This window comes from Pelodiscus sinensis, chromosome 3, assembly GCF_049634645.1.
Source record: "Pelodiscus sinensis isolate JC-2024 chromosome 3, ASM4963464v1, whole genome shotgun sequence".
Classification (NCBI taxonomy): Eukaryota; Metazoa; Chordata; order Testudines; family Trionychidae; genus Pelodiscus; species Pelodiscus sinensis.
Window position 1 is genome coordinate 132599022 of NC_134713.1, and position 26414 is coordinate 132625435.

Genomic DNA, 26414 nt, shown 5'->3' on the forward strand with positions numbered 1-26414 from the left:
AGTGATGGCATACCCAGCACCTGTCCCCGCTCCTGCTCCCCTTGCCAGCCCTGACCCTGCTGCAGTCCCTGCTCCTGACCACTCCCTTGTTGTCCCAGGCCCCACCCAACTCCGAATTCATTGAGGTCCCCAGACCCGAAGCGGCACTTGCAGATGCTCCCTGAGTGCCCTACCCCCTCCAGGTTCTCAGCCCCTCTTCACCCCAGTTACTTTGATTATAAAAAATAAAATACAAAGTTTTTGTTGAAACCAAAACTTGTGTCTTTATTAATTGTACAGGGAAGGGGGGAAAGGAGGAGTCGTGGTGAGAAAGGTATAAGGGGGGCAAAGCACAAGTCCCCATTGGGGAGGCCCTGGGGAGAGTTATTGGGTTCCTTCAGAGAACCTCTCCCTCAGGGCCTCCCGGAAGCCTTGTGGATGGCAGCTGTCCATGGCTGTTCAAAGACCCTTCCCTCGTGACCAGCCTCTGTCCCTCACCTTGGGAGGAAGGCCTCCCCTTTGCTCTCCATTACGTTGTGGAGCACACAGCACGAAGAGACCACCTTGGGGTTGTTGCACTCCCCCACGTCGAGGTGTGTCAGAAGGCACCTGAACCGGGCCTTGAGGCACCTGAAGGCGTATTCCATGTGCATGTAGGCCCGATTCAGGTGCAAGTTGAATTGTTCCCTGCGGGGGTCCAGGTGGCCAGTGTAGGACTTCATGAGCCATGACATGAGTGGATAGGCCATGTCGCCAAAGATACAGAGTGGCATCTGGATGTCCCCTATGCAAAAGTCCTGCTGGGGGAAGAATCTTCCAGCTTGCGGTACCAGCTAGAGTTCCTAAATATGTGGGCATCATGTGCCCGGCCCTGCCACCCTACCAAAATGTCTGAAAACTGTCTCCCGTGGTCGACCAAGGCCTGCAGCACCATAGAAAAGTAGCCCTTCCTATTAATATACCGGGCCGCTCGATGCTGTGGTGTGCGGATCGAGATGTGGGTTCCATCGATTGCTTCTCCACAGTTCAGGAAGCCAAGGGCAGCAAATCCGGCCATGATTGGGTCCAGGTCTCTGAGGCAGATGATCTTGCACAGCATCATCATCAGAGTTCATGGCCCACACCACCTGCAGATAGAGACATAGAAACACACAAAACAGAAAATGAGAGGGGGTGCCTGAGACCTTGGGGAGGTGCCCGTCCCCCTCCTTCTCTCCAAACACCTCAGGAGTTACCCCCAATGAGACACTCCCCTCCCCCCCAGCAGCAGGGCTGTAAGAGGGCAGGACGGCACAACCCCTCCCCTCCCAGGACGGCCCTTCTCCCCACCCTCACTTCACCCCCCTTCCCTTTCCCAAGGGCCCCCCTTTTCCAGGACTCCCACCCGCAGGGAGTGAACCCCGAGAGTGGCTTACCTCCATGAGGAGGACCCCGATGGTGGACTTCCCCATGCCAAACTGGTGGTCCACTGACTGGTAGTTGTCAGGGGTGGCGAGCTTCCACATGGCAATCGCGACCTGCTTCTCTAGGGGGATGGCAGGTTGCATGTGTTTGTCCCATCTCCAGAGGGCAGGAGCGAGCCAGGCACACAGCTCCAAGAACTTGGCCTTCCGCATGCAGAAGTTTTTGAGCCACTGCTGGTCGTCCCACTGCTCCATCACTAGGAAGCCCCACCAGTTGGAACTAGTATCCAGCCTCCCAATTCATCTCTCAACCATGGGCAAGGGCATTGCTCCTGCATCCAGGCAGAGAGACTCACAAATGATCTGGGAGTTGAGCTGGGGCAGGACTGTCAAGACTGTCTGCTGAAACTGCTGCATAACCTGCAGCATGACAGTGTGGGGCCATCGCATAGAATCATAGAATACTAGGACTGGAAGAGACCTCGAGAGGTCATCGAGTCCAGTCCCCTGCCCTCATGTCAGGACTAAATACTGTCTAGACCATACCTGATAGACATTTATCTAACCTACTCTTAAATATCTCCAGAAATGGTGATTCGACAATCTCCCTGGGCAATTTATTCCAGTGTTTGACTACCCTGACAGTTAGGAACTTTTTCCTAATGTCCAACCTAAACCTCCCTTGCTGCAGTTTAAGCCCATTGCTTCTTGTTCTATACCCAGAGGCCAAGATGAACACGTTTTCTCCCTCCTCCTTATGACACCCTTTTAGATATCTGAAAACTGCTAACATGTCCCCCCTCAATCTTCTCTTTTCTAAACTAAACAAACCTAATTCCTTCAGCCTTCCCTCATAGGTCATGTTCTCTAGACCTTTAATCATTCTCGTTGCTCTTCTCTGGACCCTCTCCAATTTCTCCACATCTTTCTTGAAATGCAGTGCTCAGAACTGAACACAATACTCCAATTGAAGCCTATCCAGCGCAGAGTAGAGCGGAAGAATGACTTCTCGTGTCTTGCTCACAACACACCTGTTAATGCATCCCAGAATCATGTTTGCTTTCTTTGCAACGGCATCACACTGCTGACTCATATTCAACTTGTGGTCCACTATAACCCCTAGATCCCTTTCTGCCATACTCCTTCCCAGACAGTCGCTTCCCATTCTGTATGTATGAAACTGATTGTTCCTTCCTAAGTGGAGCACTTTGCATTTGTCTTTATTAAACTTCATCCTGCTTACCTCAGACCATTTCTCCAATTTGTCCAGGTCATTTTGAATTATGACCCTATCCTGCAGATTAGTCGCAACCCCTCCCAGCTTGGTATCATCTGTAAACTTAATAAGTGTACTTTCTATACCAATATCTAAATCGTTGATGAAGATATTGAACAGAGCCGGTCCCAAAACAGACCTCTGCAGAACCCCACTTGTTATGCCTTTCCAGCAGGATTGTGAACCATTAATAACTACTCTCTGAGTACGGTTATCCAGCCAGTTATGCACCCACCTTGTAGTAGCCCCATCTAAGTTGTATTTACCTAGTTTATTGATAAGAATATCATGCGAGACTGTATCAAACGCCTTACTAAAGTCTAGGTATACCACATCCACCGCTTCTCCCTTATCCACAAGACTTGTTATCCTATTAAAGAAAGCTATCAGATTGGTTTGACATGATTTGTTCTTTACAAATCCATGCTGGCTGTTCCCTATCACTTTGCCACTTTCCAAGTATTTACAGACAATTTCCTTAATTACTTGCTCCATTATCTTCCTTGGCACAGAAGTTAAACTAACTGGTCTATAGTTTCCTGGGTTGTTCTTATTTCCCTTTTTATAGATGGGCACTATATTTGCCCTTTTCCAGTCCTCTGGAATCTTTCCTGTTTCCCATGATTTTCCAAAGATGATAGCTAGAGGCTCAGATACCTCCTCTATCAGCTCCTTGAGTATTCTAGGATGCATTTCATCAGCCCCTGGTGACTTGCAGGCATCTGACTTTTCTAGGTGATTTTTAACTTGTTCTTTTTTTATTTTACCTTCTAAAACTACCCCCTTCCCACTAGCATTCACTATGTTAGGCATTCCTACAGACTTCTTGGTGAAGACTGAAACAAAGAAGTCATTGAGCATCTCTGCCATTTCCAAGTTTCCTGTTACTGTTGTTGAAGCAAAAACACGCTCCTCTGTGTTTAGGCAGCTAACAAACAGCTTTATTAATTAATAAAGCACAGCATGAGCCAAACGTGGTCACAGCAGAGCCAGACCCAGTAAGACTGCTAATACAATTAATCCTAGTATCTTTATACCCTTAGCCAAACAGTCTGACGTCAGGGCATCCAATTACAGAAATCCTCAATTAAGTTTGGAAAAACCAAACCTTATCAACAAGATGGCGGACAGGTGCGAGGGAGTACATCTCCTGTCCCAACCAGCCCAATTAACACATACCAATAACCCATTCTGTAGGCCTCTTCTCACGGGGTGACAGAAAGTTTACTCTGGTCTACGTGCTTGAGAGAAAAGCTGAAATGGTTTCTGATATACAAGATGGCTTCTAGCTAAACATGAAAATGGTTTTTTACAGCTTCTACAACTCCCCCCTTTTAGCCTTTTAAAGGCTAACCTTGAAACCATTTTATACCTTAATTTTTCATTAAAGTATTTATGTACATTTCTTGTTCCTTTTTTTTGCTTATTCTATTTTAACATCACGAGTTTCACAATTCCATTGGTAAGGGTCTGTTTTGTGTTTTCCAGAATACAAGAAATACAGCATTTGATTAGCAAGAAACAAAAATAGGCACAAAAGAATATAGCCAATACTAAAACTATTCTTTGCAAAATCCAAGTTCCCACATGTTCAAACCAGCCTCCCAACCAATCCCAGAGGGTTCAGTTTTCCCCCTGCCTTAGGCATTTCACAGTTCTTTTAATCTTTGAGGCATTTTCCTCTACTTCTTTGCTGGTGTCAGAAATATACCTACAGCAGTCTCTTCTTACTAAGGCACAAACCCCGCTCTTACTAGCTAGGACATAGTCTAGGGCCATTCGGTTTTGGCTTTTTCTTACCCTGGCTCCTGAACCATTACATGTCCAGCAGTACTTTCCAACTGGGGTCAAGGCTAGGCGGATATACCCTGGGTTAGTAAACCCTTTATCCTGCCAAGTATTATTTGGCTTAGTTCACTAAACAGTGTGCCATTCATTTGAGTGTTGTTTAGTGGGACTGGAATCATTGGGATGCCTCCTTCTGAATGTACCGGACTATGAGCACATATCTAGCAACCTGTGGAATTAAATTCTTGGGAAACTTGGTTCATTAAAAGCATAAACACATTTGAACCATATAGGTTATAACTACTAAATATTAAAAACAAGATTAAGCATAAGCTCAACATGAAGGCTGTGTCCAGACTCCATGCCTCCTTCGACGGAGGCATGTAGATTAGCCAGCTCGGAAGAGGGAAATGAAGCCGCGATTAAAATAATCGCGGCTTCATTTAAATTTAAATGGCTGCCCCGATCTGCCGATCAGCTGTTTGTCGGCAGATCGGGAGAGTCTGGACGCGATGCCCCGACAAAGAAGCCTTTCTTCATCGACACAGGTAAACCTGGTTTCACGAGGCTTACCTGTGTCGATGAAGAAAGGCTTCTTTGTCGGGGCATCGCGTCCAGACTCTCCCGATCTGCCGACAAACAGCTGATCGGCAGATCGGGGCAGCCATTTAAATTTAAATGAAGCCGCGATTATTTTAATCGCGGCTTCATTTCCCTCTTCCGAGCTGGCTAATCTACATGCCTCCGTCGAAGGAGGCATGGAGTCTGGACACAGCCGAATTGTTTGTCCAGCCTTATGCTGGCTGTTCTTCAGGACTTCGTAGATTGCTTTACCTATTGCTGGCAGGTTCTTCTGGGCCGCAGCTGGTACCTTAGCCTTGGTCTCTCAGGCTCATCTGCTTCTGGGCCTGGATTGCCGGTACCAAGCCTGTGCTGATCCTTGTCTACTTCTGGACCTGGGTTTCTGGTACCAGGTCTGTGGTGATTCCCATCTGCTTCTGGACCTGGGTCTCTGGTACCAGGTTTGTGGTGCTCCTTGTTGGGGACAACCTCTGTAGGGACTGGAACGGGTTTGCAGTGGGATGCGTGAATCCAGGTGGGCAATCCTTCGCACTTTACAGCAGTATGGGTGGTCAGAAGGACTTGGTAGGGATCCTTTCACCTGGGTTGCAGGGCAGTTTTCCGCTGGTGAACTTTCACGCAAACCCAGTCTCCTGGTTGTAGTTTAAGGCACGGCTCAGTCGGGGCCTCCTGGAAGGCGTCCTTAACCTGTGAATGATAAGACTGTACACACCTTATAAGTTCCTGGCAATACTTGACTATGCTTTCTTTAACAAGTGTGGCATCAGCCAGGTTAATTTCTGGGCTGCTTTACAGTCTTATAGGTTGGCCACATGCAATTTCATGTGGACTGAGTCCAGTTTTCTGATTAGGAGTGGCTCTCATGCTTATTAGGGCAATTGGGAGTGCTACTATCTATGTTAAGCCAGAGTTTTTACATATTTTAGCAAGTTCATTTTTTAAAATCCTGTTTTATCTTTTTACTGTTTCTGCGCTCTCCAGGTGTCGTGCACAGTGCAGTGCTTGTCTGGTAGAGTAGTACTTTTCCAGGTTTTTTTTGAACAATTTGCCCAGTAAAGTGGGTACCTTTATCACTGGAGATCACAAGGTGTATTCCCCATGATGGGATGTAATAATTTAGAAGTTTCTTAGCTACTGTGATGTCATCATGTTTCCTTCAGGGATAAGCTTCTACCCATCCCAAAAACAAGCAAACAATAACCAGCACATTATTCAAAAGATTGACATTTAAGCAATTGAATAAAGTCCATTTGTAAATTCAGAAATGGTCCCAAAGGCGGAGGTCTGGTTGCCGGAACTGTCTTTACAGGTTTACCCACGTTGTGGGCTTGGCAGACAGGGCAAGCCAGACAGTAATCTTTGGCTGCTTGGGAGAATTTGGGAGCAAACCAATTTTGTTTTAGGATTGCTACCATCCCCCCTTTTGCCAACGTGCGACAATCTAGGGAGCACGGGGGCAAGGTGAGGTAGCAAGTCCACTGGGGCAACAATGTGGCCATCAGAGCTGCACCACAAGTGGTCTGGGCGCAAGGTGCACCCTGCCAGTCTCCACTCCTGCTTTTCTGATTCTGGGGCTTGGTTTCGCAGGAGGGCCAGTTCTGAAAGAGACGGCATAGGAGCTGGCGATGGTAGGAGAGAAGGGAAAAACAGCAGGTAGAGGAGCAGATTCCGCTACATTCCAGACAGTACAAACTGCATAGCCTGCTACTAAAACTCTACTAAAATTATAAAGGCAAGAACCATTTATATAAAGCACAATGTTAAGATTATTCAAAGGACTTAAATTATTCTTTCATTAAAACAACAATATTGTACACACAACGTTTGAAATACATATATCACAATTAAGACACACACAAGACAAAACTGGACAGAACACAGAACACAAACTTATTATGTTATGACACGGAACCATGGTTTGTTTGTTTGTTTTTTTTCTTCAGTTAATTTTCAGCTGATATTAGCACTTCTTGATGATCTGAAAGACAAAGAAAACATTTCTACCCACATTGGGGTGGTGCATTATATTTTAGAACACTTTTTCTTTACAGATTTTTGCTACTTTTTGATCAGCCTGCTGTTACCCAATGGTATGCTTTTATTTTGAACACTAGCTTCAGAGGGTTTGAGTAAATTACTTCATTGTTTAATTATTAAGTTAAAGGTGGCATGCCTCAGTTTCCCTCTTGTACTGCAGACCAGGCTTTTTTTTTTTTTTATTACTGCCACAGAAACTCTTAGAACAAGGTGCTTGCTAGTTACTATTCCAGCAAGCAAAAGGTTTTCCTTTCCTGAAAAGAATCACATGCAATGTTACAGACTTACTTATGGGGGACAGTGCTCCCCCCCTTCCAGAACAGACAGGCAGTTTGCAGACACACACAACATTGGATCTGAAAGCAAGCCAAAAGTGCTATCAGCTCAGCCTTGAACAGAAACACTGTGAAGTTTCTGGGCTTGGATTTTTTTAAACAATAATTAGGTTCCTTGGAAGACACATTTAACCCTTAGGGTGCAGGTTTTACAAATTTACAATGTATAGATTCTATTCTTTTATGCGGTTAACCAATTAAGTTTCAGTAGAATTCCTTATTTTCTCTTTAATAGATTTAACAAAGTGTCTGTAGCAAAATGTTTAACTTGACTGTTTCATTGATAAGGTGATTAAAAGAGGCTGCAAGAAACAAGGAGTCATTTCTTAAAGCAGGTTTGTTTGTTTGTTTGTTTTTTCCTCCCCTTTAGGATTTGGAGGAACACTTTCCTTAAACTGTTAAACTTATTTTAAACTTTGTGTTTTGCTTTGGATCGGGCAAGTTTGTTACAGGAGCCCGTGTTTTCAAAGGGAAGAGCTAATTCCTTTCAGTTATTTTTCATGTTTCCTCTCTACCTGTGTATGCGTTATAAAGAGGGATAGAGGGGTGATGTTGTGCCAGATTTTCCCCCTAAGCTTGGTTGATATGGGTGTGCCAACTGAGAATTTTCTTTTCTTTTTTTTTTCCACTTCTTATGCATTATTTTGGCACAGAGGTGCTGCAGCAACTTTTAAGTTACCTATCTTACCGCAGGGTGGATTTTTGCTTTTCTGAGCTTTACTTTCATCCCTCATAGCTTTAATTTTTCCTCTTTTCCAATTTGTTAAATGCTTACAGGTCCTTGGACCATTATGCACGTACATGTAGTACACAGGGGTGCCTTTCGGCAGAGTGGGGGGTGTTTAGACTAACCCCCACTTAAACTAACTTTACACACTCCAAAGAAAGAGTCTGCCGGGTCTAGAGTGTCAGACCTTAGCAGCTTATGAAATAAGGGGAGTCGTCACTCCCTCACATATCCGCTGAGTCTCGAGGTTCAGCTGACCCCCCCCCCCTTGCGTTCAGAGCTCCCTCGTGGGAGAGCCCTGGTGCAGCTGGGATCAGCTCAAGTCTTAGACCTATGCAACGGCATTCATTCTTCACTCATTACATTCATACTCATTTTCCACACACATTTTTTTCTCCTTTTTCACATTTTTCCTATAGTTTCCACATCTAGATGCATCTTTATTTATTGTCTAGTTCCCATGGGTTTCTATTAAGCGACGCTGCCCTAAGACACCCGGCACTTAATATCAGACTTCATTAGGATCCTATACCAGAAAACACTTATTATAAAGGCACTGGAATTCCCGTAGACTGACCTACCCCCATTTTCTGCGCACGCTTAATTCTGTAAGACACCGAACCAAAGTCCGCCTGCTTACACCATATTCTGCAAGTCACCGAATCAGGATCCGCCTGCTCGCTCTGCGAGTCACCGAATCAGGATCCGCCTGCTCGCTCTGCGAGTCACCGAATCAAAATCCGCCTGCTTGCTCTGCGAGTCACCGAATCAGAATCCGCCTGCTTGCTCTGCGAGTCACTGAATCAGGATCCGCCTGCTCGCTCTGCGAGTCACCGAATCAAGAATTCACCTGCTCGCACTGGTCCCCCCCCTTTTTGTTGCGAAGCACTAGACTCAAGGTCCACCTGCCTCGCAGGGGTTTCCGGCACCTGCCCCAGCCCGGCAGAACACCACGTCCTGGCGCCTGGAGACAGCCTGGCGGAATGGGGCACTATGGCCTGGGGTTAGCCTCAGAGGTCAGTACTACGCCCACAAATAACAGAGAGAGACAACAAAGTTTCCCCACAGTTCCGTGTGCCGAGAGAGAGTAATGGCACCACACCAGCTTTTAGCGTCCGAACACAGAGGGTCCAGCGCATGGCTGCCTTACTAGAGACACCGGTGTGCCCTTTTGGAACTGTGACACATAAGACAGGCCTAATAGACAAAGACAGACACAGACAGACAAAAATGTTAGCCGCTCCACAAAATTGAATTCCGTAGCTCCCCTTACCCCGATGGCCGGCCGTCACTCCAAATCCCAAGCCCTCAACCAGGAGATTTCGTAACAGGTATCCCCTTTACCTTCTCTTGAGCGCTCTGAGAGGTTTGGAAGTGGAGTGCCGGTTCATCCATACGGGCAAGTGGCGCGTTAGGAATCTCGGTGGAACCTCCAAATTGTTGAAGCAAAAACACGCTCCTCTGTGTTTAGGCAGCTAACAAACAGCTTTATTAATTAATAAAGCACAGCATGAGCCAAACGTGGTCACAGCAGAGCCAGACCCAGTAAGGCTGCTAATACAATTAATCCTAGTATCTTTATACCCTTAGCCAAACAGTCTGACGTCAGGGCATCCAATTACAGAAATCCTCAATTAAATTTGGAAAAACCAAACCTTATCAACAAGATGGCGGACAGGTGCGAGGGAGTACATCTCCTGTCCCAACCAGCTCAATTAACACATACCAATAACCCATTCTGTAGGCCTCTTCTCACGGGGTGACAGAAAGTTTACTCTGGTCTACGTGCTTGAGAGAAAAGCTGAAATGGTTTCTGATATACAAGATGGCTTCTAGCTAAACATGAAAATGGTTTTTTACAGCTTCTACAGTGTTTCTCCCTCCTCATTGACCAGTGGGCCTACCCTCTCCTTGGTCTTCCTCTTGCTTCTAATGTATTTATACAAAGTCTTCTTGTTTCCCTTTATTCCAGTAGCTAATTTGAGCTCATTCTGTGCCTTTGCCTTTCTAATCTTGCCCCTGCATTCCTTTGCTGTTTGCCTATATTCATCCTTTGTAATTTGTCCTATTTTCCATTTTTTATGAGACTCCTTTTTTATTTTTAGATCATGCAAGATCTCGTGGTTAAACCAAGGCCATCTTTTGCCATATTTTCTATCTTTCCGGCACATTGGAATAGCTTGCTTTTGGGCCCTTAACAACGTCCCTTTGAAAAACTGCCAACTCTCCTCAGTTGTTTTTCCCCTCAGTCTCGATTTCCATGGGACCTTACCTATCAGCTCTCTGAGTTTACCAAAATCCGCCTTCCTGAAATCCATTGTTTCTATTTTGCTGTTCTCCCTTCTACCCTTCCTTAGAATTGTGAACTCTATGATTTCATGATCACTTTCACCCAAGCTTCCATCCACTTTCAAATTCTCAACTAGTTCCTCCCTATTTGTTAGGATCAGATCTAGAACAGCTCCCCCCCGATAGCTTTTTCAACCTTCTGAAATAAAAAGTTGTCTCCAATGCAGTCCAAGACCTTATTGGATAGTCTGTGCCCCGCTGTGTTATTTTCCTAACATATGTCTGGATAGTTGAAGTTCCCCATCACCACCAAATCTTGGGCTTTGGATGATTTTGTTAATTGTTAGCATGTCCAGGGGCAGCTCTGGCTCCATAGCCAAAAAGAAAAAAATGTTGTGGTATCCAACCAAGCTGGGCAACCAGAGCACATGGTGCAAAAGTTTTGCTGTCCCTCAGAGAGGTAGGCAAGCTCGCAGCACAACCTGAGAAACGGCTGTCCAGGGGGGTCCCTTTAAGCACGTATCTCAGATAGCCTTAGGCAACAGGACCTGGAAGTAACTGCTGAACTTATGTCCTGGCTGCAGTGGTTCTGGGTGGCCTTTTAAGGAAGAGAGTGTCCAATGAGTATGGATGCTCTCTTTCAAAAAAGCAGATTGCTTTTTCGATCCGCTTTTGAAGTGTGGACACGTTCTTTTGAAATAAGATTTTTCGGAAGAGATCTTCCAAAAAAAGCTTCTTTCGAAAAGAAGCTTCCAGTCTAGACGTACCCTAATTCAGTCTGTTTTCTTTTTCTTGTGCTGATAGCTTCCTTACACTTTGATATAATGTCTTAATAGCTGCTGTTGCAAGAACCTGGAAGCAAAATGTCAGCTAGTACCTTAATAGAGTCTAATGTAGGACTAGTGGAGAAAAGAGAACCATTTTCCTACAGTTAGAATTTCAGTAATTATATGAAAGGCAAATGTTGAACATCCTTATATTGTTATGGGAATGCCATGTAACTGATCAGCATTCCTGATATATTAAATATGTTCAGGGAGGAAAAAAAGTGCAGTTAAGATTCATAGATATTAAAGCCAGAAAGGACCATTAGAGTGTCTAATCTGACCTTTTCCATAACAGAAGCCATAGATTTTCACCCAGTAACGACTTGTATTGAGCCAAAAACCTGGGTTTGACCTCACTAAAGCATATCTTCCAGAAAACCATTAGTCTTGATTTGAATAAATCAGGAGATGAAGACTCTACCACTAATGTTAGTAGCTTGATCCAATGGTTATCAATTACTGTTTTTGGTAGTTTTGATTACTACTTTAAATATGTAATTACCCTTGACAACTACATTCCCCTACCTGCATTTTGCAATTTAAAATTTCATATATAGGATTATATTATATTTCAAATCAAATACAGAACATTGCCTACACAGAAATTCAGAGACCATGCCTGAAAACCCCCTTCCAAAATAATGAAATAACTCCTCCCCCCAATGTTTAAGACACAGATAATCCAGGGGTAGTGATTCTTTGTGTTCTGGATTTTGAGCCTATAGGTTAATCTTGATGTTACAAAGAAAAGCTGGAAAATACATTTAAGGGCTAGAAATACGCCCCTTTTTTCAATAATAAATACGAGGTAGGCATGACAATATCTGTAATTTGATCAACTTCTGTTGGTGAAAATGACACTCTTTCAAGCTTCACAGAGGCTCTTCAGGTCTGGGGAAGGTTACCAGAGTGTCTAGGATAAGTATAAATTGGAACAAATTGCCAAACATAAAGGCTGTGTCTAGACTGGCTAGTTTTTCCGGAAAATCAGCTGCTTTTCCGGAAAACCTTGACAGCTGTCTACACTGGCCGCTTGAATGTCCGCAAAAGCACTGACTTCCTATTGTAAGAAATCAATGCTTCTTGCAGAAATACCATTCTGCTCCCATTCAGGCAAAAGTCCCTTTTGCGCAAAGCTTTTGCGCAAAAGGGCCAGTGTAGACAGCTCAGATTTGTTTTCTCCAAAAAAGCCCCGATTGCAAAAATGGCGATTGGGGCTTTTTTGCGGAAAAGCGCATCTAGATTGGCATGGACGCTTTTCCGCAAAAAGTGTTTTTGCGGAAAAGCGTCTGTGCCAATCTAGACACTCTGTTCCAAAAATGCTTTTAACGGAAAACTTTTCCGTTAAAAGCATTTCCAGAAAATCATGCCAATCTAGACGCAGCCAAAGGGTTCAGATATGCTGTAGGAGATCCTTAAAATGAAGTGGGCAATTAAGAATTAGCAGTGAGGATTGTGATACAAATTGTTATCATGAAACATAAAGCCATTGCTTGGTTAGTCCATTTTTAGTGTCTAGCAGAGTTATGAATGTAAGTTCCAAGACTTGTTTTTTCAAGGTGGCATTCAGGTTGCAATAAAAGCTGAATTTTTGTTCTACTACCATGATTCCAGGAAATGGGGCTTTAAGAAAACCAGTAAATAATTAGTGTAGAATATACCTTCTTCTGGCTCCCTGCACATGTGTGTTACATCAGCATAGATTTCCTCTACACCCCCTTAGACTTAGACTATGTCAATACAAGATCTGACAAGTGGCACAGATGTACTGTACTTTACAACCACATTAGTAGTCCCATTAAGTGGTATCACTTCAGTGGGAGAAGGCCACTTTTAAAAATTCAATCCTTATAGGATTTTTCACACAACAGGTCCATTGCAGATCAAGATCCCCATGGACTGTATACACAAACTTTCAAACTTAAAGGTTGAGCTTATATTTGAGACTGAAATAGACTACAAAATGAGAGAGAGAGTGCACTGGAGAAAGAGAGAAATTTTATTGTTTCCATGGTGCAGACAAGAGCAGAAATTTTACAGATTAACTACTTCTAGCTCAGTAATTGAAAAAGAAATTAGCTGGTTTGTAGAAAGCTGCCAACAATATTTTGTCTTCTGAATAATGCCAAGTATCAGATTCACAATACTGAAAGTGACTTGAAGCACTCATACAAATTATCTTTTCTCCAACAGTAGTTAATATGTTGTTCAGAAGAATTTGGGTTTTCATTCAATGTCTGTATACTTTTTTCAAATCTCCGGTTTTCTCCAGTTTAGAAGTAGTTTATTTGTTTCTAATTTGTTTCAGTGACATTTGCAATAAAGTGTGGCAAAGTGAAGTCTGCATGAGGAACTTGATCTACTGGTTAGCATAACTCTGCAATGCACCTATTGTGTGAAAAATCCTATAAGGATTGCATTTTTAAAAGTGGCCTTTATTTCTAGATGCCCAGTTTTAGAAATGTAGATGTAAGTGGTAATGGTGGGTGCTCAGACCCTCTAAAAAGAAGGCCACATATGTAGACACTAAGGCTGGATTTGGATGCCTAACTTTAGGAGCCCATGTATGAAATTTTGGTTTAGGTAGCTAACATACAGGACCCAAAATTATATGCTCCTTTTAAAATTGTTCCTTTTAATCTCTGTGTCTCTCTGCTTCCTCAAATGTAAAACAGGGATAAAAAATCCAATTTGTTGGGCTTTTATGAGGATTAATTAACTAATAAATGGACTGCATTGCATTTGTCAGATGAGGGATGTTGTACCAGTGCAGAATATTATTCTATTATAGGCAAGTGGAAAAGTCAGGTGCAAAGTAGCACATGGGCTTCAAGTAACCAGTGTTAATAAATGATTATATATAAGTAGTAACATATGATGAACTTAGTGTGTTAGTCAATAAATGGACACTTTGTAGTGTAATTCCTACATAATGTAGTGATACAGAACATAGAAGGCCCTAGATAAAAGCTCAATGTATCAAAAATTGACATTCATTGACTGACACAGGCACATACAGAAGGTGTGCTACGGTCACCAACCCTCTCTTTCCGGGAATAGGCAGTCTCAGCTCTCCCCCCAGATGCTGGGGAGGGCCGGGACTGAGGCCACAGCAGCTTCGGTCTCTCATCTTCCCACCCCCCGGCTGCAGGGGAGTGTTGGGACCCCGTCGGCGCTGGTCTCTCGACTCCCTCTGGCCGCCAATGTATTCTTCTGGATTTTAAGGATTCAAAGAATAATATTTTATGCATTTGTATTGTGCCCTTCATCCCAAATGATTTTACAAACAACAGTATTATAGCTAGGAATGTCAACATGTAGTTAACTACACAATTAACCGATAAGCCTGGGCAAGGTGCCTTCCCCCCTTGCTTTCTCTGTATCAGAGGCAGCAAGGTGGGAACTATCAAATAGTTGTATAACCTCTAAAATGTTATGCGGTTACATGTTTATTCAATTACATGGTATCTAACATACCTAATTATAGCAATGGCATCTCTTTTATAGTTAAGGTTGAGAGTTGCTTATTGTTTAAAGAATTACTGTTCTAAGAGCCCCAAAACTCATATGATTACAGAAAGAGTCTCAAAACACGTTGATACTCATGGGCATGTGGGATAGGTCTTGTGCTCCAAATTTGGGGTCATTTGAACAAGGGATTCCTATGATACTGTCTCCTTAAAATCAACTGTTTACAAATCACTGGCTTTGTCTAACTTCTTTTGCATTCACCTGGGGGTCAAACTATGCTTAAAATCCTTCCCCAAACTGATTTCAGCTGCTTAGGCTTTATCTCAGGTAGGGCTGTAACCAGGGTGGGGCATCCAGCCAAGGTGCAAAGCCAAAGAGGCGGATTGGGCTGTTGATGACAGATGATTCAGGCCAGCTCTGTGTATTGGTGGTCTGGGAAGACCTCCTGACTTACCTCATCGGGCCTCCCAGCCTGTTTGGATTGGACTGCACCCAAAAAATCGAGGGGGGCATGTGATTCCATATGTCCTCCATGTTTCGCCTTTGGTATAAGATGTAGATATACAGGCAGTCCCCGGGTTACATACAAGATAGGGACTGTAGGTTTGTTCTTAAGTTGAATTTGTATGTAAGTCGGAACTGGTACATATTGTAGGGGAAACTCTAGCCAAACATTTCTCCAGAGCTCAGTTTTATTCTCCCACACCTCACTTCCCTCAGTCCTTTATTCTCAAGCTGAGGTGTCTGCTGAGAAAAGCCGCTCCGCATCTCCCTGGTCTGCTGGGGGGGGGGGGGGGGGGGGGACACTAGCTTCGTGTCTCCCTGGTCTGCTGGGGGGAAGCAGCTAGTGCAGGGTTGCCTCACCCCATTTGTAAGTAGGGATCCGATGTAAGTCGGATCCATGTAACCCGGGGACTGCCTGTACTTGATTGCCCTAGTCACTGAAGTGCCTAGTATGTCTGTGGAACACAACACAAATAAAGCACCTTCTTAATCCTTTCTTATGTCTACGTACTACCCACTTACTGAACCATGCCCAGTGACTACTGTGGATTCCAGGGGGAGGAATTAAGGATGCATTGTGGGAACAGTGTGTACTTAACTCTGTATTTCCTGGGTTTCAGAAGTTTAAGTTTGTATTGTCTTAACTCTTCAAGTCCCAACTTCCTGAGGGTTGAGGGTTGATGATTTAATCATGCTGAAAGGGCACCACTGGGTAACTTTAATTCTGTGTTAAGAAAATGGGAGTTAAAAGACATATAGGTACTAATGGCTTTTCTCATATTGCTTTCACATACTCAGAGTATTTCATAAACAAAATTGCCAGGACACATAAATATGTTTACTTCTACATTTATCTCTAATAAGCAGTCTGAAAATACAAATTATGTCAAGAGCTGGAAAAGTAATTGAAAAAGGAAAAACATTTGGAAAAATTGAATGGTTGGGTATATAGCCATAAGGAAGAGATGGACTCTGCTGTCTTAAAAGGGTGTCATGCTTCTATTCTTTGCAAGTTACCTAAAGAGTAAGTGAGATATGTAGAAGTTGCTTTATAATCATGAATTTACTTTATACTTCTGTGACTTTATTAGGTTATTTGTTAATATAGATACACATCTGTATAATTTATATAGTATTTTCCCAGTTCAAGTGTGTGAAAAAACATTATACAATGCTAACATGCATTGCATTTTAAGCAAATAAAGAAATTAATTTCATGAGTGTCAAGGGTGTTGGGTGCTGAGTAACCTGCATCACCCAATAGAGTCAGTAGGAGTTGCAGGTGCTCAGTATTTCTCAAAATCAGACCATAATTTAACATTTTGTATGTGAGGCAAGAACACTTCAGAATGTAACACTTTATAACAAATTCACCAGGCTGTTTGAGACCTTTTCCTGTGAGCTTTTCCTGTTACCTAGCTTTTTAGGGGGCTATTTCATCTTGATCCAACTCGCCTATCTGTCTGCCTGATGCCATTTTTTCAAACTGTGAGTTCTCAGTTCTGTGAAAGGAATGGCAGGCTTTGAAACTGACATGGTTCCATTGCATAGACTGTCAGAGCAACTGGCCTGGAAAAAAAGAAAGGAAGAAAAAGCTTATATGTTTTAATGATAAAATCTAGCAATGATAAAATGATAAAATCTAGCAATTTTTAAGAGCCAGTTTTTAATGTTCTCATTATTATGATGGTAGCAGAGTCACATCTATTTAATTGTTTCTATTCCCTGTCCTGACTGTAGCAATGATTCTTTGAAGACATAATGTCATGAATAGGACAGGTACAATGGTGAAGGATGGACTTAAACAGCATGGATCCTCTAATGAGGAAAAATACAGGTTGAGAGCAGCCAAGTAAATTAATTTGGGAATCCCTATCCCCACTGGTCTCAAAAAATAGGAGTGTCTGTAGCTTTGTGCATAACTCACTTGAATAAATTTAAAAATCCTAAAATATTGGATAATCTGCCAAGGGTAATAAATGAGGGGAAATCAGGCTGCAAATAGCCTTTACATTAACATTGGACGAATGAATTTTAAGGTATCTTCTTTCTCAATTGCTCAAGTGGTTTAAAAACTAATTGAACATGAGAAAATAAAACATTGACAAGTATATATAACATTTTGGTGATATAACAGGTAATATGTCCTTTTTCATTGTGTGACTTTGCTGAGAATAAGTGCAATGAAATCTTCATGGGTCCTATAGATCCTAAGTTTCATTCAAGCCATTTAAAAAATCAGACATTTTGTGCTATTACTTCTCAGGGCTTTGACACATTGTGCCTTTTCCTGTTTGTATAGTCACATTAGAAATCTGCATACATATTGCACAAAGGAAAGTCCCATGTGTTCTAATTGGGCACCTATTATGTATACCTAGCAAATAAATATTTCAATACAGAGGCCATCTTGTAACTCCGTGGTCCCCAACACGGTACCCGCGGGTGCCATGGCGCCCGCAGGGGCATTTGTGTGTGCCCGCCAAGTGCTCGGGGCTGGCCTGGCCCTGGGCACGTGGCGCATGCGCGGTGCCGGAGCCGGCCCCGGGCACATGGCGCACGGTGAGCGCCGGCCCCGGGAGCGCCGCGGATTGGCCGCCCGCGCTCTGGGCGCGCAGCACTTGGGGGGGAGCGCTGGCCCCGGGCGCGCAGCGTTTGCAGGGGGCGCTGGCCCCAGGCGCGCGGCGCTTGGGGGGGGAGAGCGCCAGCCCCAGGGGCGCAGCGTTTGCAGGGGGCGCCAGCCCCGGGCGCACGGCACTTGGCGGGGGGAGAGCACCGGCCCCGGGCGCGCGGTGCTTGGAGGGGGCACCTGCCCCGGGCGCGTGGCTATGGGGGGGCCCCGGCCCCAGGCGTGTGGCTATGGGGGGGCCCCAGCCCTGGGCATGCATCTATGAGGGGGCCGCCCCCGGGCGCGCAAGTGTCCCTGCCCCCTGGCGCCCGGCAGGCGAACGGCCACGCCCCCTGGCACCCGGCAACCTCTAATGGTTGGGGACCACTGTTGTAACTCATCTAATCTGCACATGGGAAGGCTCCTCCCTATACACAAATATTTCAGTACATTAGAGTAGTATAGAGTGTAAAGGCCTGACCCTTAGAAGAGCTGAAAACCTACTGAGGCTATTTTCTATACTGAAACCACTACAGCAGCACAGTTGCGGTGTTTTCATGTGTCCACTCTCTACACTGATGGTATGGGTTCTCCAGTTGCTGTAGTCAATCCACATTCTCAAGTGCTAATAGCTAGATCAACAGAAGAATTCTTCCATTGACCTAGTGCTGTCTACACCCAGTGTTAGGTACACTTAACTGTTTCTGAGGGGCATTGGTACCAACTCCATGGGTGCTCTAGGGCTGGAATGGTCTGGAGCGAGGGGAGGGCAAGCACTCCTGTGAAAATTATAACGTTGGCACCTCTGGTCAGAAATATGGATTTTTCACACCCCACAGTGACAATGGTCGGATAGTTAAACCTGTTAGTGTAGACCTGGTCTTAGTTCAGTGAGAATTACAGGTGCTCAGTAGAGGCTTGATCCAAGACCCATTGAAGTCAGTGCAAAGACATCCATTAATTTCAATGGGCAGAGAATCAGATTGTAGGTCAAGGATGGACAACCACTAATAGTGGGTGGGCTGCAGGAGTGGCCTTCCTTCACTTCAGAGGGCTCCCCTCCCCCCCACACCACTCATGCACTGGGGCACCATAGCCCCACACTTGCCTACTCATCCTTCTCGCAGCACTTTCAGAGCATGAAATCACCTGATTCATGCTCTGGCCTTATCTTCCTTTCTGTCCCAGAGCTAGAACACCATGATGAGAGAGGAAGAAATGGGCACAAAGTGCAAGTCAGGCACTTAGTGTCTCCTTCAGAAGTGCTAGGAGGGAGTGGGAAGATGAAGAAAGTGTGGGGCTATGGTGCCCCAGAGCCCAAGGTGTGTGGGAGAGGGGGGGCAACCAGGGGCTCTGTGAGCTGCAGGTTGCCCACCACTGTGTTAGGTGGTAAGCACCACTTAGGATCAGGTCCACTTAGGTTTTAACGACAGAAAAGTTTTGCTTCAAGTGGATACCAGTACAAACCACATTCAGGCTTTTACCAGTTTTTAAAGAGTGCTAAGTGGTGTAGTTTTGTAGCGTGAACAAGGTGTAAGACACCAAATGCAAAATAATGTTTTTGGAACCTGATCCAAATCTGTTTCTGTAAATGGCAATCTTTCCACTGCATTTAGAATACTTTTAATCAGATCTCTAGGTACAGACCAGCCTGTACACCAAGGGTAGGGAATCTTTTTTGGGTCGGGGGCTGCTGACCCACAGTAAAATCAGTCAGGGGCTGCACACAAGTGAGGAGCAAAATGAGAAACCCCTGACTGAGAAGGAGAAGGACACTCATCACATTCCCCTTGCACATGAGAACCTGGGGGGTCCAGGCTGGTAGATTTTGTGTGCTTCAGCCCTATGGATGGGTGGCAGAGGGGATGGAGCACCAGCGCATGTTCCCCCATGTGGGGTGGGGTAGGGTGGAGAATCCCTGAGCCTCAGAGGCCGGATCCAGGCAAGCTGTGGGCCACATCCGGCCCTCAGGCCTGAGGTTCCCCATCCTCGCTGTACACTGACGAAGAACTGTAACTTAGCAACAATGGAAGAAGCCAAGTTGGTAATAAGTTACAGTAAAGACAAACATGATGTTAGTGCCTGATCCTTTCCTGCCTTTTACCTTTTATAGCCAGTTATGCTTGTGTAGACCCACTATATCCCTTTCAGGAATCTGATAAATATACCTTGCATGGTCCCAAGTTTCACTTCACTTAACTTATTTCATTATAAAATCAGACATAAAAAAGTTTCATAACACATTATTACTGAAAATTTGTTTACTTTCTCATAATTATATAGTAAAAATAAATTAATCAGAATATAAATATTGTACTTATATTTCCATTTATACTTACATTTACTCTTACTGTTTTTGAATAGATATACACAGACAGATGGAGAGATAAACTCTCTCGAATATATACAGGTTGGACCTCTCTAGTCTGGCACTCTCTGTTCTGGTAACATCTGTAGTCTGGCATGATTTTAGTTAGCCAGATGTCCACTTATCATGGATGTGGCCAAGTTTCCTGTAAAGTTTGTTTACAGCCACCAGTCCTAGTTCTCAGTGTTCTGTGCTCTTATTTAGCTCTAATTTACCCCTAAATGTCTTCTAAGAGCCCAATAAGCAGCGGAAGTGTTGGTAATGCTGCTAGGCAATATTGGCTTCATGTGGTTTGACAAATTCTCTGGTTCAGCACCGGTCATGTCCCGAGGGTGCTGGACTAGAGAAGTTCAACCTGTATTACCAAGAGTGCTATTATTGACCTTAAGGATCAGATCCTGGGAGGGTTGACGGGGAGGGAAAAGAAGACAGACTACAGGAGGAATGGCTTCAGCATAAAAGGGGCACTAGAAGGTGTTGTATTCATCCATTCCTTAACAGATGGAAGGATTGTTTCTACCATGTGAGACAATTGGAACCTTGAACAGAGAAAAAACGTAGAAGGGGAAAGATGAGTCTCTTCATCTCTCCCTTTTTCAAAAAGAAAGGGATCCTCAAACAAAGGTTTAAGATTAAATAGCTAGAGTAAGATGTTTAAAGAAATAAAGTTGTAGAAAGAGAGGCTGACATATGATCTGGAGGTAGAATGGAAATGTATGAAACCTATATGTTTACAGTGAATAGGGGAAATTCAGGGGAAAATGAATTATTACATTTGAGTGTGGAGATTTTATTTTAGCCTTTCTTTCAGATGATAGCTTGTTGAAACTTCTCTTTTTGTTTTTTGTTTTGCAGAAGCCCTAATAGCAGACATTCAGAAAAAGATAACAGAAGCTTTTGAAGTGTTCGACCACGAATGCAATAAAACTGTGGATGTCAGGTTTGAAAGTCTTTACACGGAAACAGTATGGAATTTTTTTCAGAGCAAAATGCTGTCCTAAATCATAAACCATTTTAACAAGAAACAAAAATGAAATAATGCCCTATGATCTTCATTTTGTAACCATTTATGCAAATGCTTAATTTGATTACTATGAGTAGTCTCAGCGATTGAAGATTAATACTGAACTGGGAGACGAGGCAGTGGGCTGTCTGGGCATAGAGACTGGTACAAGAGCTGAGTGCGGGGAGAAACGGGGGTTGGTTGGGCAAGGACTATGGGAGTCTAGGGATGTGGAGAATGAGATTAGATGACAAGCTGGGTGGGGAAAGGGAGGGCTGAGGCTGGAACAAAGTTAGGCTCACGTGGAAGAAGTGCAAAAGAGTTTATATCCACTAAAGCAAACACCCCTCCAGAACCCAAAATGAAACCCAAGAATGATATTATAGGGTGAAATCCAGACTAGTGAACGGCATTGTCATTCTTGCCCTGTAACCTGGGGTGCCCCACAGTGTTTTGCTACTGTAGCATCTACCTAGGCTTCTCACAAAGGGTGTGTCTAGACTACATGCCTCCTTCGACGGAGGCATGTAGATTAGCCAGATCGGAAGAGGGAAATGAAGCCGCGATTAAAATAATCGCGGCTTCATTTAAATTTAAATGGCTGCCCCGATCTGCCGATCAGCTGTTTGTCGGCAGATCGGGGCAGTCTGGACGCGACGCGCCGACAAAGAAGCCTTTCTTCATCGGCACAGGTAAACCTGGTTTCACGAGGCTTACCTGTGCCGATGAAGAAAGGCTTCTTTGTCGGCGCGTCGCGTCCAGACTGCCCCGATCTGCCGACAAACAGCTGATCGACAGATCGGGGCAGCCATTTAAATTTAAATGAAGCCGCGATTATTTTAATCGCGGCTTCATTTCCCTCTTCCGATCTGGCTAATCTACATGCCTCCGTCGAAGTAGGCATGTAGTCTAGACACACCCAAACAGCCTTCCAGCTTGCAGGTCACACCACAAGTGTCTCTGTATAGCCAGAGTCATGGTCCAGCAACACTGACCCCAGTAGCCTGTCAGCACATACCAGCTACACTATAGCTTCAGGCAGCTCTGGTCACTATTTGCACAGTGACCTCAACACACTCCCAATTTTGAAGTTTCCTCCAAATACATATGTTCAGCACTAGCCAACTCTCTTCTGAATAATTCAGATATATTAGCCCCATTGCTCCTCTAAAGCAATCAATATGTAGTTTACTATCCCAAATGGTGTTACCCACACCATTCACAGCACGGATTAGTTTTGATTACATAATAAAACATGTTTATTTTACTACAAAGAGATGGGTTTTATGTGAGTGCAACCACAAGGCTTTAAAATCAGAAATGGTTATGAGAGAAATAAAGATAAAATGCTTCCCAGAACTAAAACTTAACAAACTAAACTTAAAAGCTTCAGAAGAGTAGCCAAGATAGTCTGTAACTAGCAAAACTTAAAAAACAATGAATCGTCTGTGGCACCTTAAAGACTAACAAAACATGTAGATGGTATCATGAGCGTTTATGGGTATAACCCACTTCTTCAGATGACTGGCTAAAATTCTTACCACATGCTCTGAGTACCAAGGCTGATCAAATGATTAAGATCTCTCCCAAAGTCAAATGGACTGGTATCTTTGTCATCTTAGGGGAAACAGCAAGAAATAGATGGGGAAGGGAACTTAGAGTGTTTTTGCCCTTTATTTTTATAGTTCAGTCATACTCTGGAATGTATTTTCATGAGGGTTACCACTAGATAAAGTTCATTCCCCGCTTTGAGAATAGAGTCAAGGAGTCTGGTTAATAAAAAAGGTCCATGTGGCTGTCTGCTAAAATTCAAATAGATCTTCTCCTGCACCCTTTGTTGCCAATAAATGGCTACTTGACAATTGAATTGTCCAGAGGGGACTAGAGGTGTACGCTTAACCTTTGTTTTTCAGAAATAGGTTTACTCACTCCCCAAACTTGTCTGGCAAACAACCTTACCTCATGACTTCAGCTTATATTAATAACTTTATATAATGTTAATACATGTGTCTAACCATGATATTATTGACCAGTAAGTTACTAGTTTTCAGATTATATCTTACAAGGGATATTTGGTACAAAGATTATTACAACAATGTATAGGGTGTGAATATAAGAGTGTATTTGGTCTAGGAGCAAATATCTGTAAAATCCACTGTCAAAGTACGTGTTTCTTCCTCCTGTAATGCTGGTCTATGTACAGGGTGACAACTTACTATTGTAAGTAGTTTCTCAGTTAGCTCAAGTTGCAAAAGTGTGCACTGTGGATCTATAGGTCCAACCTTGATGATGATTCACATGGGTGGCAATATGAAGCCACAGGTAGAACTTGAAGTTCTTCTTCAAGCAGTGTCCCGTGGGTGCTTCACTGTAGGTGTCGGGCTTGTCCCAGCACCGCGGATTGGAGATCTTTTCTAGCCATAGTCTGCCAGACCGCACATGCGCGATGCACGTCTCGTGCCTTTCGCACTGCTTTATGTGCGCGGTCCGGCTCCTGCCAGTTCCTCCTGACCATCCTCGGCTGCAGACGGAGTGAACGCTCTTTCCTCAGAATCCTGTCAGGATTGAGAGAGAATTATAATTAGTTAGCTAGTTAGTTGTTGTTATATACTCGTAGTCCTCGTTAGTTACCGTTCTAGTACATATCATTTAAAAAAAAGTGTATAGTTAGTGTTTGTTGAGGCGACACATTAGTTGTCAAATTTAAAAAAAAAAAAGGAAAAGAAGGGGAAAGAAGAAGAACCGTAGACTACAAGAGACAACATGCCGCGATCACCTGGATTTAAAAAGTGCGGCACATGTCGCGAGCTGATGCCTGCCTCAGATGGGCATGCTCTCTGCATACAGTGCTTAGGCAATGGACACATCCCCTAGAAATGTCCCCATTGTTCTAAGCTCACAGCGCAAGCTAGACGGGAAAGGGAGATGCAGCTTAAAATGCTCTTATTCGATAAGGCATTACAGCTGCAAGAGACTGACTCCTCCCACCCAAAGGAACTCATCGAAACCAGTAGACGCCGACCATCGTCGCGTAAACAAACGAAGAGGAGACCTTCTCCCTCTCGTTCCTTGCCCCCGACGCGCATTAGCACAGGGGATAAGCCAGGCAACTTGAGCATGCTTCCTACATGCAGACCCGATAAAATGAAGCAAAGTCGCAGCACAGCAGCGCCAAACCTGCCATCATCGAGGTATATGGCACCAAAATCATCTACGGTACTTCGACTGGCACCGAGCCCTGAGCTGGCACCAGTGTCAACACCGGCACCAATAGAGACATTGGCACCGGTGCACATCTCGGCACCGACAACCACCTCAGCGCCGACACACACCTCGGCACCAGCATCCTTGGCACCGGCACCGACTCTCCATCTGATGCCGGCACCGCCACCACAGCCGGCATTGCCAGCACATTCGGCACCGCAGCACAGCTCGCTAGTGGCACCGCCCCTTCACGCTGCAGTGCAGCCCATACCCAGGGACATTTCCACTCTGGGCTCATCTTCACCTGAGCAATCCCCAGAGCAGATTAAGATTCGACAAAAGACTCACAAGTTACCAACGCCCTCTCCGAGCCCACAGCAAACGCGTTTCTCTCCGGAACTGCCTTCATAGTCTCCGGCTCATTCATTTTTGTCAAGACATTCACTGAGACTCTGTACCACAAGGCGAACTTATTATTTCCTTTATACCTCATTTCATTATCACCATCGGCACCGACGCTTACCGGCACTGTCCACACACTCAAGGGGAAGGTCATGGTCATCTAGATCCCCTACACTCTCTAGTCATTCAGGACTCCATGGGACACATAGAAGCAGATGCTACTCCAGGTCCCCGCGCAGCTCACGCTATTATGATCGCTTTCCCAGTCACTACTGCTACTAAAGATGTCACTCACATTCACTTCGCCGGGACACATTGCCATCACCATTCCCTCACCAGTCTCAACCATCATCTACCAGGAGTACTCTACACCATATTCTACACCATATTCCATTGCTGGGGGTTCCCATCAGTACATCTTTTTGCCACACGTTGCAAAGCGAAGTGCCCTCAATACTGCTCGAGAGACAGGATCAGCTGAAACTCCATGGGCGATGCCTTCCTACGCTATTGGAGTCATCCCACCTTCTGTATCCCACCTTCCTGCCCACTCCCTTAATTCCCAGAGTTTTGGAGAATATAGCAATTGAAGGAGCCACAGTAATTCTAATATCCCCCTTCTGGCCACGACAGACGTGGTTCCCTTACCTGTCTCGCATGTCGTTCCACTCTCCATATCTTCTTCCCAGATGCCACGACTTGCTGATGCAGAACCACGGGCGATTGATGCATCCTCAACTGGACCACTTTGCTCTGATGGCCTGGTACTTAGTTGGTTCCAACAAACAGAAATGATCTGTTCTCAAGCTGTCAAACACATCCTGTTACATAGCAGAAAATCGAATACGCGGAATACTTACCTTCGTAAGTGGAGACACATCTCTTCATGGTGTTCTGACGTAGACTTGGATCCATACTTGACACCTATTTACCGCATTTTGGACTTTTATATCTTAAAAATTCCAGCCTCACCTGCTCCTTCCTCAAGGTGCATGTAGTGGCTATCACTGCCTTCCAGCACTCAGTGGATGGCTATTCCATATTTTCTCATCCAATGACAAAGAGATTTATGAAAGGGTTGGCTAACCTTTTCCCACACCACAGGCAGCCAGCGGACCCCTGGAACCTAGAGCTAGTTTCGAATGCCCTAACTCAACCCCCTTTCGAACCTCTAGCGACGTGTGAGCTACACATCTTAACAATGAAAGTCATTTTTCTGTTGGCGATAACTTCAGCACAAAGGATCGGGGAGCTGTCCGCCCTCTCAGCGTCACCGCCCTACATGATATTTACTCCTCAGGGAGTGATACTGTGGCCTCAGCCTACCTTTTTACCAAAAGTAAATTCAGAATTCCACATAAACGAACCAATTATTCTTCCCACATTCTATCCCAAACCCCACTCCTCAGCATAGCAGGCACACCTCTATACCTTGGATGTCCGTTGAGCGTTGGCATTCTACATCGATAGAACACGATGCTTTCACAAATCTCAAAGCCTCCTAGTGTCCACGGCGGAATGATCTAGGGGCCATCCCTTATTGGCGCAACACCTTTCCACAATCATCATCGCCTGTATAAAATGATGCTATGCCTTACACCAGTGGTTCTC

The 26414-nt window shown here is 44.5% G+C and overlaps 1 protein-coding gene across 5 annotated transcripts in view; it reads left to right on the forward strand.

The window, feature by feature from the left end:
- The window catches only part of DRC8 (dynein regulatory complex subunit 8), a 55222-nt gene that overhangs the window by 7567 nt on the left and 21241 nt on the right, over positions 1-26414 (forward strand). For 4 of the 5 annotated variants that reach the window (XR_012902833.1, XR_012902832.1, XM_075924896.1 and 1 more), the window contains exon 2: positions 21050-21134. Coding sequence is in view for 3 of the 5 variants with exons in the window: in XM_075924896.1 (XP_075781011.1) it covers positions 21050-21134 (85 nt within the window). In the remaining 2 variants the exon portion in view is untranslated. Of the gene's footprint in view, positions 1-21049; positions 21160-26414 lie in introns of those variants that run through there. The other variant, XM_075924898.1, reaches the window with a different exon arrangement.